Below are 18,421 nucleotides of genomic sequence, written 5' to 3' on the forward strand. Positions count from 1 at the left end.
GGATAGAAGTTAGAGTTCAGGGGTTAGAGGTTAGGGGTTAGGGGTTAGGGGTTAGAGGTTAGAGATTATGGGTTAGGGGTTAAGGGATAGAGGTTAGAGGTTAGGGGTTAGGGGTTAGGGGCTAGGAGTTAGGGGTTAGGGGTTAGAGGTTAGGGGTTAGGGGTTAGAGTTCAGGGGATAGGGGTTAGGGGTTAGAGGTTAGAGGTTAGGGGTTAGAGGTTAGGGGTTAGGGGTTAGAGGTTAGGGGTTAGGGGTTAGAGTTCAGGGGATAGGGGTTAGATGTTAGGGGATAGGGGTTAGGGGTTAGAGGTTAGGGATTAGGGGTTAGAGGTTAGGGGTTAGGGGTTAGAGGTTAGGGGTTAGGGGGTTAGGGGTTAGGGGTTAGAGGTTAGGGGTTAGGGGTTAGGGGTTAGAGGTTAGGGGTTAGGGGTTAGAGGTTAGGGGTTAAGGGTTAGGGGGTTAGGGGTTAGGGGTTAGGGGTTACCTCTCAGCAGCTGTTTGATCTCTCGGCTGGCCTGCGTGGCGGTGAACTGGTTAACGATGTCGAGAGCCGTCTGACACAGAGTGTTCCTCACCCCCGCGCCGATACCGCTCTGAAGGGATCAATAACCAATAATCAATCAATCAAAAACATTGGCAATACATCCAAGGCTCAAAAATTAACATTTTGTTTTTCATTGGTAGTGCTGATGCTCCCAACTTTAGGAGCACCACATCAAATCTAGGAGCACCACATCAAATCTAGGAGCACCACATAAAATATAGGAGCACCACATACAATCTAGGAGCACTACATACAATCTAGGAGCACCACATACAATCTAGGAGCACCACATACAATCTAGGAGCACCACATACAATCTAGGAGCACCACATACAATCTATGAGCACCACATACAATCTAGGAGCACCACATACAATCTAGGAGCACCACATACAATCTAGGAGCACCACATACAATCTAGGAGCACCACATACAAATCTAGGAACACCACATAAAATCTAGGAGCACCACATACAATCTAGGAGCACCACATACAATCTAGGAGCACCACATAAAGGGTTACAGGGCTAGAGGTCAAGGCTAGGGGTCAGGGCTAGAGGTCAGGGCTAGAGGTCAGGGCTAGAGGGCTAGAGATCAGGGCTAGAGGTCAGGGCTAGAGGTCAGGGCTAGGGGTCAGGGCTAGAGGTCAGGGCTAGGGGTCAGGGCTAGAGGTCAGGGCTAGGGGTCAGGGCTAGAGGGTTAGAGATCAGGGCTAGGGGTCAGGGCTAGGGGTCAGGACTAGAGGTCAGGGCTAGAGATCAGGGCTAGAGGTCAGGGCTAGAGGTCAGGGCAAGAGGTCAGGGCTAGAGATCAGGGCTAGAGGTCAGGGCTAGGGGTCAGGGCTAGAGGTCAGGGCTAGAGGTCAGGGGCTAGAGGTCAGGGGCTAGAGGTCAGGGGCTAGAGGTCAGGGGCAAGAGGTCAGGGCTAGAGGTCAGGGCTAGAGGTCAGGGCTAGAGGTCAGGGCTAGAGGGCTAGAGGTCAGGGCTAGAGGGCTAGAGGTCAGGGCTAGAGGGCTAGAGGTCAGGGCTAGAGGTCAGGGCTAGAGGTCAGGGCTAGAGATCAGGGCTAGAGGTCAGGGCTAGAGGGCTAGAGGTCAGGGCTAGAGGTCAGGGCTAGAGGTCAGGGCTAGAGGTCAGGGCTAGAGATCAGAGCTAGAGGGCTAGAAGTCAGGGCTAGAGGTCAGGGCTAGGGGTCAGGGCTAGAGATCAGAGCTAGAGGGCTAGAGGTCAGGGCTAGGGGTCAGGGCTAGAGGTCAGGGCTAGAGGTCAGGGCTAGAGGTCAGGGCTAGAGGGCTAGAGGTCAGGGCTAGAGGTCAGGGCTAGAGGTCAGGGCTAGAGGGCTAGAAGTCAGGGCTAGAGGTCAGGGTTAGAGGTCAGGGCCAGAGATCAGGGCTAGAGGTCAGGGCTAGAGGTCAGGGCTAGAGGGCTAGAGGTCCGGGCTAGAGGGCTAGAGGTCAGGGCTAGAGGTCAGGGCTAGAGGTCAGGGCTAGAGGGCTAGAGGTCAGGGCTAGAGGGCTAGAGGTCAGGGCTAGAGGTCAGGGCTAGAGGTCAGGGCTAGAGGTCAGGGCTAGAGGTCAGGGCTAGGGGTCAGGGCTAGAGGTCAGGGCTAGAGGTCAGGGCTAGAGGTCAGAGCTAGAGGGCTAGAGGTCAGGGCTAGAGGTCAGGGCTAGAGGGCTAGAGGTCAGGGCTAGAGGGCTAGAGGTCAGGGCTAGAGGTCAGGGCTAGAGGGCTAGAGGTCAGGGCTAGAGGGCTAGAGGGCTAGAGGTCAGGGCTAGAGGTCAGGGCTAGAGGTCAGGGCTAGAGGTCAGGGCTAGAGGTCAGGGCTAGAGATCAGGGCTAGAGGTCAGGGGCTAGAGTAGTAGTTATAGTAGTTATAGTAGTTATAGTAGTTATAGTTGTACTAGTTGTACTAGTTGTACTAGTTATAGTAGTTATAGTAGTTATAGTAGTTATAGTAGTAATAGTTATAGTAGTTATAGTAGTTATAGTTGTACTAGTTATAGTAGTTATAGTAGTTATAGTTGTACTAGTTATAGTAGTTATAGTAGTTATAGTAGTTATAGTAGTACTAGTTATAGTAGTTATAGTAGTACTAGTTATAGTAGTTATAGTAGTTATAGTAGTTATAGTAGTTATTGTAGTACTAGTTATAGTAGTTATAGTTGTACTAGTTATAGTAGTTATAGTAGTTATAGTAGTTATAGTAGTTATAGTTGTACTAGTTATAGTAGTTATAGTAGTTATAGTTGTACTAGTTATAGTTATAGTAGTTATAGTAGTTATAGTAGTTATAGTAGTTATAGTAGTTATAGTAGTACTAGTTATAGTAGTTATAGTAGTTATAGTTGTTATAGTAGTTATAGTAGTTATACTAGTTATAGTAGTTATAGTTGTACTAGTTATAGTAGTTATAGTAGTTATAGTAGTACTAGTTATAGTAGTTATAGTAGTACTAGTTATAGTAGTTATAGTAGTTATAGTAGTTATAGTTGTACTAGTTTTAGTAGTTATAGTTGTAGTAGTTATAGTAGTTATAGTTGTATAGTTATAGTAGTTATAGTAGTTATAGTAGTTATAGTTATACTAGTTATAGTAGTTATAGTAGTTATAGTAGTTATAGTAGTACTAGTTATAGTAGTTATAGTAGTTATAGTAGTTATAGTAGTTATAGTTATACTAGTTATACTAGTTATACTAGTTATAGTAGTTATAGTTGTTATAGTAGTTATAGTAGTACTAGTTATAGTAGTTATAGTAGTTATAGTTGTTATACTAGTTATAGTAGTTATATTTGTACTAGTTATAGTAGTTATAGTAGTTATAGTAGTACTAGTTATAGTAGTTATAGTAGTTATAGTAGTTATAGTAGTTATAGTAGTTATAGTTGTACTAGTTATAGTAGTTATAGTTGTAGTAGTTATAGTAGTTATAGTTGTATAGTTATAGTAGTTATAGTAGTTATAGTTATACTAGTTATAGTAGTTATAGTAGTTATAGTAGTACTAGTTATAGTAGTTATAGTAGTTATAGTAGTTATAGTTATACTAGTTATACTAGTTATAGTAGTTATAGTAGTTATAGTAGTACTAGTTATACTAGTTATACTAGTTATACTAGTTATAGTAGTTATAGTAGTTATAGTTGTACTCACATCCAACAGGAGTCTCACCACCTCAGTCTTTCCACAGAGAGCTGCCTGGTGCAGCGCCGTCCCCGACTCTGATTGGCTGTTAATGTCTATACCTGCTAGAATCAGCAGACTGACACCCACACACACACACACACACACACACCACACACACACACACACACACACACACACACACACACACCACACACACACCACACACACACACACACACACACACCACACACACACACACACACACACACCCACAGACACACACACACACACACACACACACACACACACACACACACACACACACACACACACAGACACACACACACAGACACACACACCCACAGACACACACACAGACACAGACACATACACACACACACACACACACACACACACACACACACACACACACACACACACAGACACAGACACACACACACAGACACACACACACACACAGACACAGACACACACTCACACACATACACACACACACACACAGACACACACACACACACACACACACACACACACACACACACAGACACACACACACACATTACACACACACACACACACACACACACACACACACACACACACACACACACACACACAGTTAATGTCAGAGTGGTGATGATGTCAGAGTGGTGATGATGATGTCAGATTGGTGATGATGTCAGAGTGATTATGATGATGTCAGAGTGGTGATGATGATGTCAGAGTGATGATGACGATGTCAGAGTGATGACAATGATGTCAGAGTGGTGATGATGATGTCAGAGTGGTGACGATGATATCAGAGTGGTGATGATGTCAGAGTGGTGTTGATGATGTCAGAGTGGTGATAGTGTCAGAGTGATGATGATGTCAGAGGGTAATGATGTCAGAGGGTGAGGATGTCAGAGTGGTTATGATGTCAGAGTGATGATGACGATGTCAGAGTGATGATGTCAGAGTGGTGATGTCAGAGTGATGATGATGTCAGAGTGATGATGATGATGTCAGAGTGGTGATGATGATGTCAGAATGGTGGTGATGATGTCAGAGTGATGACGATGAAGTCAGCGATGACGTCATGTCCTGACCGTATGACGTCGATGTGCCCGTTCTTGGCGGCCAGGTGAAGAGGAGAGACTCCGTTCTGATTGGACGGCTTCGGCTCGATCATCGCCGCGCAAACGTTACTGCTGAGGAGCAGCTGGACGACCTGAAAACATTATACACACATTACTACTGAGGGTACTGCACATTATACACACATTACTACTGATGGTACTGCACATTATACACACGTTACTACTGAGGGTACTGCACATTATACACACATTACTACTGAGGGTACTGCACATTATACACACGTTACTACTGAGGGTACTGCACATTATACACACGTTACTACTGAGGGTACTGCACATTATACACATTATACACACGTTACTACTGAGGGTACTACACATTATACACATTATACACACGTTACTACTGAGGGTACTGCACATTATACACACGTTACTACTGAGGGTACTACACATTATACACACGTTACTACTGAGGGTACTGCACATTATACACACGTTACTACTGAGGGTACTACACATTATACACACATTACTACTGAGGGTACTACACATTATACACATTATACACACGTTACTACTGAGGGTACTACACATTATACACACATCACTACTGAGGGTACTACACATTATACACTATATGTGTATACAGACTGAGACTCACCGCCACTCGTCCAAATTCACAGGCCAGGTCAAGTGGAGTTTTACCGGCCGTGTCGGAGATACACGGGTTAGACTGGTGCTGCAGCAGCATCTCTGACTAAACACAGAGAGAGATACACGGGTTAGACTGGTGCTGCAGCAGCATCTCAGACTGAACACAGAGAGAGATACACGGGTTAGACTGGTGCTGCAGCAGCATCTCAGACTGAACACAGAGAGAGATACACGGGTTAGACTGGTGCTGCAGCAGCATCTCAGACTGAACACAGAGAGAGAGAGATACACGGGTTAGACTGGTGCTGCAGCAGCATCTCAGACTGAACACAGAGAGAGAGAGATACATGGGTTAGACTGGTGCTGCAGCAGCATCTCAGACTGAACACAGAGAGAGAGAGATACACGGGTTAGACTGGTGCTGCAGCAGCATCTCAGACTGAACACACAGAGAGAGAGATACACGGGTTACACTGGTGCTGCAGCAGCATCTCAGACTGAACACACAGAGAGAGAGATACACGGGTTAGACTGGTGCTGCAGCAGCATCTCAGACTGAACACAGAGAGATACACGGGTTAGACTGGTGCTGCAGCAGCATCTCAGACTGAACACAGAGAGAGAGAGATACATGGGTTAGACTGGTGCTGCAGCAGCATCTCAGACTGAACACACAGAGAGAGAGATACACGGGTTAGACTGGTGCTGCAGCAGCATCTCAGACTGAACACACAGAGAGAGAGATACACGGGTTAGACTGGTGCTGCAGCAGCATCTCAGACTGAACACAGAGAGAGAGATACACGGATTAGACTGGTGCTGCAGCAGCATCTCAGATTGAACACAGAGAGAGAGATACACGGGTTAGACTGGTGCTGCAGCAGCATCTCAGAATGAACACAGAGAGATACATGGGTTAGACTGGTGCTGCAGCAGCATCTCAGACTGAACACACAGAGATAGATAGAGAGATACACGGGTTAGACTGGTGCTGCAGCAGCATCTCAGACTGAACACACAGAGAGAGAGATAGAGAGAGATACAAGGGTTAGACTGGTGCTGCAGCAACATCTCAGACTGAACACAGAGAGAGATAGAGAGAGATACACGGGTTAGACTGGTGCTGCAGCAGCATCTCAGACTGAACACAGAGAGAGATACACGGGTTAGACTGGTGCTGCAGCAGCATCTCAGACTGAACACAGAGAGAGAGATACACGGGTTAGACTGGTGCAGCAGCAGCATCTCAGACTGAACACAGAGAGAGATACACGGGTTAGACTGGTGCTGCAGCAGCATCTCAGACTGAACACAGAGAGAGATACACGTGTTAGACTGGTGCTGCAGCAGCATCTCAGACTGAACACAGAGAGAGATACACGGGTTAGACTGGTGCTGCAGCAGCATCTCAGACTGAACACAGAGAGAGATACACGGGTTAGACTGGTGCTGCAGCAGTATCTCAGACTGAACACAGAGAGAAATACACGGGTTAGACTGGTGGTGCAGCAACATCTCAGACTGAACACAGAGAGAGAGATAGAGAGAGATACACGGGTTAGACTGGTGCTGCAGCAGCATCTCAGACTGAACACAGAGAGAGAGATACACGGGTTAGACTGGTGCTGCAGCAACATCTCAGACTGAACACAGAGAGAGAGATACACGGGTTAAACTGGTGCTGCAGCAGCATCTCAGACTGAACACAGAGAGAGAGATAGAGAGAGATACACGGGTTAGACTGGTGCTGCAGCAGCATCTCAGACTAAACACAGAGAGAGAGATACACGGGTTAGACTGGTGCTGCAGCAACATCTCAGACTGAACACAGAGAGAGATACACGGGTTAGACTGGTGCTGCAGCAGCATCTCAGACTGAACACAGAGAGATAGAGAGATACATGGGTTAGACTGGTGCTGCAGCAACATCTCAGACTGAACACAGAGAGAGATAGAGAGAGATACATGGGTTAGACTGGTGCTGCAGCAACATCTCAGACTGAACACAGAGAGAGATAGAGAGAGATACACGGGTTAGACTGGTGCTGCAGCAGCATCTCAGACTGAACACAGAGAGAGAGATACACGGGTTAGACTGGTGCTGCAGCAACATCTCAGACTGAACACAGAGAGATAGAGAGATACACGGGTTAGACTGGTGCTGCAGCAGCATCTCAGACTGAAACACAGAGAGAGATACACGGGTTAGACTGGTGCTGCAGCAGCATCTCAGACTGAACACAGAGAGATAGAGAGATACACGGGTTAGACTGGTGCTGCAGCAGCATCTCAGACTGAACACAGAGAGAGAGATAGAGAGAGAGATACACGGGTTAGACTGGTGCTGCAGCAGCATCTCAGACTGAACACAGAGAGAGAGATAAATGGGTTAGACTGGTGCTGCAGCAACATCTCAGACTGAACACAGAGAGAGATACACGGGTTAGACTGGTGCTGCAGCAGCATCTCAGACTGAACACAGAGAGATAGAGAGATACATGGGTTAGACTGGTGCTGCAGCAACATCTCAGACTGAACACAGAGAGAGATACACGGGTTAGACTGGTGCTGCAGCAACATCTCAGACTGAACACAGAGAGAGATAGAGAGAGATACACGGGTTAGACTGTTGCTGCAGCAGCATCTCAGACTGAACACAGAGAGAGAGATACACGGGTTAGACTGGTGCTGCAGCAACATCTCAGACTGAACACAGAGATAGAGAGATACACGGGTTAGACTGGTGCTGCAGCAGCATCTCAGACTGAACACAGAGAGAGATACACGGGTTAGACTGGTGCTGCAGCAGCATCTCAGACTGAACACAGAGAGATAGAGAGATACACGGGTTAGACTGGTCCTGCAGCAGCATCTCAGACTGAACACAGAGAGAGAGATAGAGAGAGATACACGGGTTAGACTGGTGCTGCAGCAGCATCTCAGACTGAAAACAGAGAGAGAGATCGAGAGAGATACATGGGTTAGACTGGTGCTGCAGCAGCATCTCAGACTGAACACACAGAGAGATAGAGAGAGATACACGGATTAGACTGGTGCTGCAGCAGCATCTCAGACTGAACACAGAGAGAGAGAGATACACGGGTTAGACTGGTGCTGCAGCAACATCTCAGACTGAACACAGAGAGAGAGATAGAGAGATACACGGGTTAGACTGGTGCTGCAGCAGCATCTCAGACTGAACACAGAGAGAGATAGAGAGAGATACACGGGTTAGACTGGTGCTGCAGCAGCATCTCAGACTGAACACAGAGAGAGAGATAGAGAGAGATACACGGGTTAGACTGGTGCTGCAGCAACATCTCAGACTGAACACAGAGAGAGAGATAGAGAGAGATACACGGGTTAGACTGGTGCTGCAGTAGCATCTCAGACTGAACACAGAGAGAGAGATAGAGAGAGATACACGGGTTAGACTGGTGCTGCAGCAACATCTCAGACTGAACACAGAGAGAGAGATAGAGAGAGATACACGGGTTAGACTGGTGCTGCAGCAACATCTCAGACTGAACACAGAGAGAGAGATAGAGAGAGATACACGGGTTAGACTGGTGCTGCAGTAGCATCTCAGACTGAACACAGAGAGAGAGATAGAGAGAGATACACGGGTTAGACTGGTGCTGCAGCAACATCTCAGACTGAACACAGAGAGAGAGATAGAGAGAGATACACGGGTTAGACTGGTGCTGCAGCAGCATCTCAGACTGAACACAGAGAGAGAGATAGAGAGAGATACACGGGTTAGACTGGTGCTGCAGCAACATCTCAGACTGAACACAGAGAGAGAGATAGAGAGAGATACACGGGTTAGACTGGTGCTGCAGCAGCATCTCAGACTGAACACAGAGAGAGAGATAGAGATAGATACACGCTTTAGACTGGTGCTGCAGCAGCATCTCAGACTGAACACAGAGAGAGATAGAGAGAGATACACGGGTTAGACTGGTGCTGCAGCAACATCTCAGACTGAACACAGAGAGATACACGGGTTAGACTGGTGCTGAAGCAACATCTCAGACTGAACAGTAGTTTACTAGATAACTACAGATAACTACAGTAGTTTACCAGATAACTACAGTAGTTTTCTAGATAACTACAGTGGTTTACTAGATAACTACAGATATCTACAGTAGTTTACCAGATAACTACAGTAGTTTACTAGATAACTACAGTAGTTTACTAGATAACTACAGATAACTACAGTAGTTTACTAAATAACTACAGTAGTTTACTACATAACTACAGTAGTTTACTAGATAACTACAGTAATTTACCAGATAACTACAGTAGTTTACTAGATAACTACAGTAGTTTACTAGATAACTACAGATAACTACAGTAGTTTACTAGATAACTACAGATAACTACAGTAGTTTACTAGATAACTACAGTAGTTTACTAGATAACTACAGTAGTTTACTAGATAACTACAGTAGTTAACCAGATAACTACAGTAGTTTACCAGATAACTACAGTAGTTTACTAGATAACTACAGTAGTTTACTAGATAACTACAGTAGTTTACTAGATAACTACAGTAGTTTACCAGATAACTACAGTAGTTTACTAGGTAGCTACAGATAACTACAGTAGTTTACTAGATAACTACAGTGGTTTACTAGATAACTACAGTAGTTTACTAGTTAGCTACAGTAGTTTTCTAGATATCTACAGTAGTTGCTGTGGTAACCAAACAAACAGACGTGTTAGTTTAGCTAACCAAACCATCAGTCCTAGCTTGCTTTTATGAAAATCGAATTCGACAATGCCAATAATGTTTTCAATTCGACTTTTGCTTTCAAAAGCAGCTCAAACAGTCGTAGAGGATCGGTTCCGTGGTGCCCCATACCGGCAGTAGAAGGGGTTCGGATATTGTAGCCCAGGAGCCCTGGCCGAGCTAGCTTCAGGCTAATTGGTGCTTGCTCCGGGATGGAAACGTTAGCCAGGAGTAGTCACCCGGGATCGCGGTTAGCTAGTTGCGAAGATCAAGATGAAAAGTTTTCCGAGTTTGCGGTAGGAATCCGGGGATATGGAGAGAATGAAAATAGGTCCGTTATGCTTTGGTTTGAGTCACGATTGTACGAACCGGCGAGAGCTTTCCGAGCTAAAGGTTAGCTGATGACCGCTAGCAGTGGTTTGCTAACTGATAGCTGGTAGCTAGTTAGCTGGCTGCTAGCAGTGGTTTGCTGACTGATAGCTGGTAGGTAGTTAGCTGGCTGCTAGCAGTTGTTTGCTAACTGATAGCTGGTAGGTAGTTAGCTGGCTGCTAGCAGTGGTTTGCTAACTGATAGCTGGTAGCTAGTTAGCTGGCTGCTAGCAGTGGTTTGCTAACTGATAGCTGGTAGCTAGTTAGCTGGCTAGCTTCAGTTGAGGGATTCCAGATCCCGAAGTAAATAGAAATACTTTTAGAGAAAAAAAACAGGTCTACGGCACATTGGGTGAGGCTGGTTGCAGGAGAGTTAAGTTAGAAGTGAGTTAGAAGTTAAGGTTTAGGAAAAATATATATTTTTTAAAGATATGTGAAGAAAAAGGATGTAAAAAGATATATACAAGGGACACGACGGGACAAAGATGAAGACGCCTGACTGCTACGCCATCTTGGATTCGCCATTTTGGATTCGCCATCTTGGATTCGCGCCATCTTGGATTTGCCATCTTGGATTCGCGCCATCTTGGATTCGACATCTTGGATTCGACATCTTGGATTCGCCATCTTGGATTTCGCCATCTTGGATTCGCGCCATCTTGGATTCGCCATCTTGGATTCGCACCATCTTGGATTCGCGCCATCTTGGATTCGCCATCTTGGATTCGCCATCTTGGATTCGCCATCTTGGATTCGCCATCTTGGATTCGCGCCATCTTGGATTCGCGCCATCTTGGATTCGCCATCTTGGATTCGCGCCATCTTGGATTCGCCATCTTGGATTCGCCATCTTGGATTCGCGCCATCTTGGATTCGCGCCATCTTGGATTCGCCATCTTGGATTCGCCATCTTGGATTCGCGCCATCTTGGATTCGCCATCTTGAATTCGCCATCTTGGATTCGCCATCTTTGATTCGCGCCATCTTGGATTCGCCATCTTGGATTCGCACCATCTTGAATTCGCCATCTTGGATTCGCCATCTTGGATTCGCGCCATCTTGGATTCGCCATCTTGAATTCGCCATCTTGGATTCGCCATCTTGGATTCGCGCCATCTTGGATTCGCCATCTTGGATTCGCACCATCTTGAATTCGCCATCTTGGATTTGCCATCTTGGATTCGCACCATCTTGGATTCGCCATCTTGGATTCGCCATCTTGGAAGGACATAATGAACAGTAGCCCATTGAATTCTACCGTGCTGATATACTGAGTGTTATAGGGAAATAATACACGCTCTAGAATGCCCTTCGAGCCAATCAGAAAACAAAGTATTCAACAACGCCATGGTATAAATGGTATTATGAACTGGGTGATTAAAACCCTGAATGCTGATTGGCTGACAGCCGTGGTATATAATGGGTATTGCAAAACAAAACATGTATTTTTACTGCCCTAATTACGTTGGTAACCAAGTTTATAATAGCAATACGGTCAACCTCAGGGGGGTTTGTGGTATATTGCCGATATACCACAGCTAAGGGCCGTGTCCAGGGACTCCGCGTTGCCTTATAGAACACCTCCTTGGGCCGGCTAAGGGCCGTGTCCAGGGACTCCGCGTTGCCGTATAGAACACCTCCTTGGGCCGGCTAAGGGCCGTGTCCAGGGACTCCGCGTTGCCATATAGAACACCTCCTTGGGCCGGCTAAGGGCCGTGTCCAGGGACTCCGCGTTGCCGTATAGAACACCTCCTTGGGCCGGCTAAGGGCCGTGTCCAGGGACTCCGCGTTGCCGTATAGAACACCTCCTTGGGCCGGCTAAGGGCCGTGTCCAGGGACTCCGCGTTGCCATATAGAACACCTCCTTGGGCTGGCTAAGGGCCGTGTCCAGGGACTCCGCGTTGCCGTATAGAACACCTCCTTGGGCCGGCTAAGGGCCGTATCCAGGGACTCCGCGTTGCCATATAGAACACCTCCTTGGGCCGGCTAAGGGCCGTGTCCAGGGACTCCGCGTTGCCATATAGAACACCTCCTTGGGCCGGCTAAGGGCCGTGTCCAGGGACTCCGCGTTGCCATATAGAACACCTCCTTGGGCCTTGTAGACTAAATATGTAACAACTGTTTCAGTCGTTGGCAGATCAATCAGAAACTACAGTGGACCTAGGATAGATCCCTGAGGAACAGATCAATCAGAAACTACAGTGGACCTAGGATAGGACCCTGAGGAACACCATCGTTAACAGATCTAATCAGAAACTACAGTGGACCTAGGATAGATCCCTGAGGAACACCGTCGTTGGCAGATCTAATCAGAAACTACAGTGGACCTAGGATAGAACCCTGAGAAACAGATCAATCAGAAACCACAGTGGACCTAGGATAGAACCCTGAGGAACAGATCAATCAGAAACTACAGTGGACCTAGAATAGATCCCTGAGGAACAGATCAATCAGAAACTACAGTGGACCTAGAATAGATCCCTGAGGAACAGATCAATCAGAAACTACAGTGGACCTAGGATAGAACCCTGAGGAACAGATCAATCAGAAACTACAGTGGACCTAGGATAGATCCCTGAGGAACAGATCAATCAGAAACTACAGTGGACCTAGAATAGGACCCTGAGGAACACCATCGTTAACAGATCTAATCAGAAACTACAGTGGACCTAGGATAGATCCCTGAGGAACACCGTCGTTGGCAGATCTAATCAGAAACTACAGTGGACCTAGGATAGATCCCTGAGAAACAGATCAATCAGAAACTACAGTGGACCTAGGATAGAACCCTGAGAAACAGATCAATCAGAAACCACAGTGGACCTAGGATAGAACCCTGAGGAACAGATCAATCAGAAACTACCGTGGACCTAGAATAGATCCCTGAGGAACAGATCAATCAGAAACTACAGTGGACCTAGAATAGATCCCTGAGGAACAGATCAATCAGAAACTACAGTGGACCTAGGATAGAACCCTGAGGAACAGATCAATCAGAAACTACAGTGGACCTAGGATAGAACCCTGAGGAACAGATCAATCAGAAACTACAGTGGACCTAGGATAGATCCCTGAGGAACACCATGTTTTATGATGTGTCCTTGTGTGTCTCTGTGTGTGTCTGTCGTTGCGTGTGTGTCATTGTGTGTGTGTGTTGTTGTGTGTCTGTGTCGTTGCGCGTGTGTGTGTGTGTGTGTGGCGTTACCCCGTCGTAATGTCCGTGCTGTGCTGATAGGTGCAGGGGGATCTGGCCCTCGTCTGATTGACTGTTGACAGATGATCCCGCCTTCAGGAGCATTTTCATTGGCTCAGTCTTCCCCTGCCACGCCGCGTAGTGCAGTGGACGCATACCTACCCACAATACACCAGAGAGAAGATGGAGAGAGAGAGAGGGTGGGTGTGTGTGTGCGTGTGTGTGTGTGTGTGTGAGTGTGTGTGTGTGTGAGTGTGTGTGTGTGTGTGTGAGTGTGTGTGTGTGTGTGTGTGTGTGTGTGTGTGTGTGTGTGTGTGTGTGTGTGTGTGTGTGTGTGTGTGTGTGTGTGTGTGTGTGTGTGTGTTACCGTTCTGGTCCTTAATATCCACTGTGGCCTGGGCCTCCAGCAGTAGAGAGATCAGCTCCTTGTTGCTGCTCAGAGCAGCATGATGCAGAGGGGACAACCTACACACACACACACAATACACGCACACACACATATAGTGGGTTTATAACCATAGTGATTAAACCTATAGATCTAGTGGGGTCTGTAACCATAGTGATTAAACCTATAGTTCTAGTGGGGTCTGTAACCATAGTGATTAAACCTATAGTGGGGTCTGTAACCATAGTGATTAAACCTATAGTTATATTGGGGTCTGTAACCATAGTGATTAAACCTGTAGTTCTAGTGGGGTCTGTAACCATAGTGATTAAACCTATAGTTCTAGTGGGGTCTGTAACCATAGTGATTAAACCTATAGTTCTAGTGGGGTCTGTAACCATAGCGATTAAACCTATAGTTCTAGTGGGGTCTGTAACCATAGCGATTAAACCTATAGTTCTAGTGGGGTCTGTAACCATAGCGATTAAACCTATAGTTCTACTGGGGTCTGTAACCATAGTGATTAAACCTATAGTTCTACTGGGGTCTGTAACCATAGCGATTAAACCTATAGTTCTAGTGGGGTCTGTAACCATAGCGATTAAACCTATAGTTCTAGTGGGGTCTGTAACCATAGCGATTAAACCTATAGTTCTAGTGGGGTCTGTAACCATAGTGATTAAACCTATAGTTCTAGTGGGGTCTGTAACCATAGTGATTAAACCTATAGTTCTAGTGGGGTCTGTAACCATAGTGATTAAACCTATAGTTCTAGTGGGGTCTGTAACCATAGCGATTAAACCTATAGTTCTAGTGGGGTCTGTAACCATAGCGATTAAACCTATAGTTCTAGTGGGGTCTGTAACCATAGCGATTAAACCTATAGTTCTACTGGGGTCTGTAACCATAGTGATTAAACCTATAGTTCTACTGGGGTCTGTAACCATAGCGATTAAACCTATAGTTCTAGTGGGGTCTGTAACCATAGCGATTAAACCTATAGTTCTAGTGGGGTCTGTAACCATAGCGATTAAACCTATAGTTCTAGTGGGGTCTGTAACCATAGTGATTAAACCTATAGTTCTACTGGGGTCTGTAACCATAGTGATTAAACCTATAGTTCTACTGGGGTCTGTAACCATAGCAATTAAACCTATAGTTCTAGTGGGGTCTGTAACCATAGCGATTAAACCTATAGTTCTAGTGGGGTCTGTAACCATAGTGATTAAACCTATAGTTCTACTGGGGTCTGTAACCATAGTGATTAAACCTATAGTTCTAGTGGGGTCTGTAACCATAGTGATTAAACCTATAGTGGGGTCTGTAACCATAGTGATTAAACCTATAGTTCTATTGGGGTCTGTAACCATAGTGATTAAACCTGTAGTTCTAGTGGGGTCTGTAACCATAGTGATTAAACCTATAGTTCTATTGGGGTCTGTAACCATAGTGATTAAACCTATAGTTCTAGTGGGGTCTGTAACCATAGTGATTAAACCTGTAGTTCTAGTGGGGTCTGTAACCATAGTGATTAAACCTATAGTTCTATTGGGGTCTGTAACCATAGTGATTAAACCTATAGTTCTAGAGGGGTCTGTAACCATAGTGATTAAACCTATAGTTCTAGTGGGGTCTGTAACCATAGTGATTAAACCTATAGTTCTAGTTGGGTCTGTAACCATAGTGATTAAACCTATAGTTCTAGTGGGGTCTGTAACCATAGTGATTAAACCTATAGTTCTAGTGGGGGTCTGTAACCATAGTGATTAAACCTATTTCTAGTGGGTCTGTAACCATAGTGATTAAACCTATAGTGGGGTCTGTAACCATAGGTGATTAAACCTATAGTATAGTGGGGTCTGTAACCATAGTGATTAAACCTATAGTTCTAGTTGGGTCTGTAACCATAGTGATTAAACCTATAGTTCTAGTGGGGTCTGTAACCATAGTGATTAAACCTATAGTTCTAGTGGGGTCTGTAACCATAGTGATTAAACCTATAGTTCTAGTGGGGTCTGTAACCATAGTGATTAAACCTATAGTTCTAGTGGGGTCTGTAACCATAAGTGATTAAACCTCATATAAGTTTCTAGTTGGGTCTGTAACCATAGTGATTAAACCTATAGTTCTAGAGGGGTCTGTAACCATAGTGATTAAACCTATAGTTCTAGTTGGGTCTGTAACCATAGTAATTAAACCTGTAGTTCTAGTGGGGTCTGTAACCATAGTGATTAAACCTATAGTTCTAGTGGGGTCTGTAACCATAGTGATTAAACCTATAGTTCTAGTTGGGTCTTTAACCATAGTGATTAAACCTGTAGTTTCTAGTGGGGGTCGTAACCATAGTGATTAAACCTATAGTTCTAGTGGGGTCTGTAACATAGTGATTAAACCTATAGTTCTAGTGGGGTCTGTAACCATAGTGATTAAACCTGTAGTTCTAGTGGGGTCTGTAACCATAGTGATTAAACCTATAGTTCTAGTGGGGTCTGTAACCATAGTGATTAAACCTATAGTTCTAGTGGGGTCTGTAACCATAGTGATTAAACCTATAGTTCTAGTGGGGTCTGTAACCATAGTCATTAAACCTATAGTTCTAGTGGGGTCTGTAACCACCATCCCTCATCTCTTTACTGTGTAACTACATCCCTTCTCACTGGTGTGTGTGGGGGGGGGGGGGGGGACGGTGACCTAGATCCCATAATAAGACACCTCTTCCCTGGAGCCTCTAACCCTCTCTCTCTTCATCCCTCTGTCTCTCAATCTCCCTCTTCATCTCTCTCTCTCTGTATCCCTCTGTCTCTCAATCTCCCTCTTCATCTCTCTCTCTCTGTATCTCTCTGTCTCTCAATCTCCCTCTTCATCTCTCTCTCTCTGTATCCCTCTGTCTCTCAATCTCCCTCTTCATCTCTCTCTCTCTGTATCTCTCTGTCTCTCAATCTCCCTCTTCATCTCTCTCTCTCTGTATCCCTCTGTCTCTCAATCTTCCTCTTCATCTCTCTCTCTCTGTATCCCTCTGTCTCTCAATCTCCCTCTTCATCTCTCTCTCTCTGTATCTCTCTGTCTCTCTCTCTCATTGATCTCTGAAGAGTATAAACTGTGTATAGACTGTGTATAGACTGTGAATTAACTGTGTGTATAGACTGTGTATATAGACTGTGTTTATAGACTGTGTTTATAGACTGTGTATATAGACTGTGTTTACAGACTGTGTATATAGACTGTGTGTATAGACTGTGTGTATAGACTGTGTGTATAGACTGTGTATATAGACTGTGTATATAGACTGTGTGTATAGACTGTGTATATAGACTGTGTGTATAGACTGTGTGTATAGACTGTGTATATAGACTGTGTGTATAGACTGTGTGTATAGACTGTGTATATAGACTGTGTGTATAGACTGTGTATATAGACTGTGTGTATAGACTGTGTGTATAGACTGTGTGTATAGACTGTGTATGTAGACTGTGATGTCACTCACCCGTCTGCGTCCTGGAAGTTAACATTGACCCTCTTGGCTGCTCCCAGCAACTCTGAAACACACACAGAAAGAGACGTCAGGTACCCTGGTTCACATGTCCACGCAGGTACACCTGTCCACGCAGGTACAACACCTGTCCACGCAGGTACAACACCTGTCCACGCAGGTACAACACCTGTCCACCCAGGTACACACCTGTCCACCCAGGTACAACACCTGTACACCCAGGAACACTACCTGTCCACCCAGGTACACTACCTGTCCAACCAGGAACACCACCTGTACCACCTATCTACATACATACTGTATTACTGTATTACTGTATCACCTATCTACATACATACTATATTACTGTATTACCTATCTACATACATACTGTATTACTGTATTACTGTATCACCTATCTACATACATACTGTATTACTGTATCACCTATCTACATACATACTGTATTACTGTATCACCTATCTACATACATACTGTATTACTGTATTACTGTATCACCTATCTACATACATACTGTATTACTGTATTACTGTATCACCTATCTACATACATACTGTATTACTGTATTACCTATCTACATACATACTGTATTACTGTATTACTGTATTACCTATCTACATACATACTGTATTACTGTATTACTGTATCACCTATCTACATACATACTGTATTACTGTATTACTGTATCACCTATCTACATACATACTGTATTACTGTATTACTGTATCACCTATCTACATACATACTGTATCACTGTATTATTGTATCACCTATCTACATACATACTGTATTACTGTATCACCTATCTACATACATACTGTATTA

General features: G+C 45.1%; 1 protein-coding gene across 1 annotated transcript in view; it reads right to left on the reverse strand.

Annotated features, from left to right (window-relative positions):
• The window catches only part of LOC115188258 (caskin-1-like), a gene marked incomplete at both ends in the record, with an annotated part of 58,197 nt that extends 40,374 nt beyond the window's left edge, over window positions 1-17,823 (reverse strand). Inside the window, 7 exons of the mRNA XM_029747105.1 lie at window positions 485-593; window positions 3,695-3,803; window positions 4,777-4,898; window positions 5,432-5,527; window positions 13,734-13,879; window positions 14,089-14,186; window positions 17,591-17,823. Of these exons, the coding sequence (XP_029602965.1) occupies window positions 485-593; window positions 3,695-3,803; window positions 4,777-4,898; window positions 5,432-5,527; window positions 13,734-13,879; window positions 14,089-14,186; window positions 17,591-17,823 (913 nt within the window). The remainder of the gene's footprint in view (window positions 1-484; window positions 594-3,694; window positions 3,804-4,776; window positions 4,899-5,431; window positions 5,528-13,733; window positions 13,880-14,088; window positions 14,187-17,590) is intronic.
• Between the last annotated feature and the right edge of the window lie 598 nt (window positions 17,824-18,421).

The sequence above is a fragment of the Salmo trutta genome, unplaced genomic scaffold (genome assembly GCF_901001165.1).
Source record: "Salmo trutta unplaced genomic scaffold, fSalTru1.1, whole genome shotgun sequence".
Lineage (NCBI taxonomy): Eukaryota > Metazoa > Chordata > Actinopteri > Salmoniformes > Salmonidae > Salmo > Salmo trutta.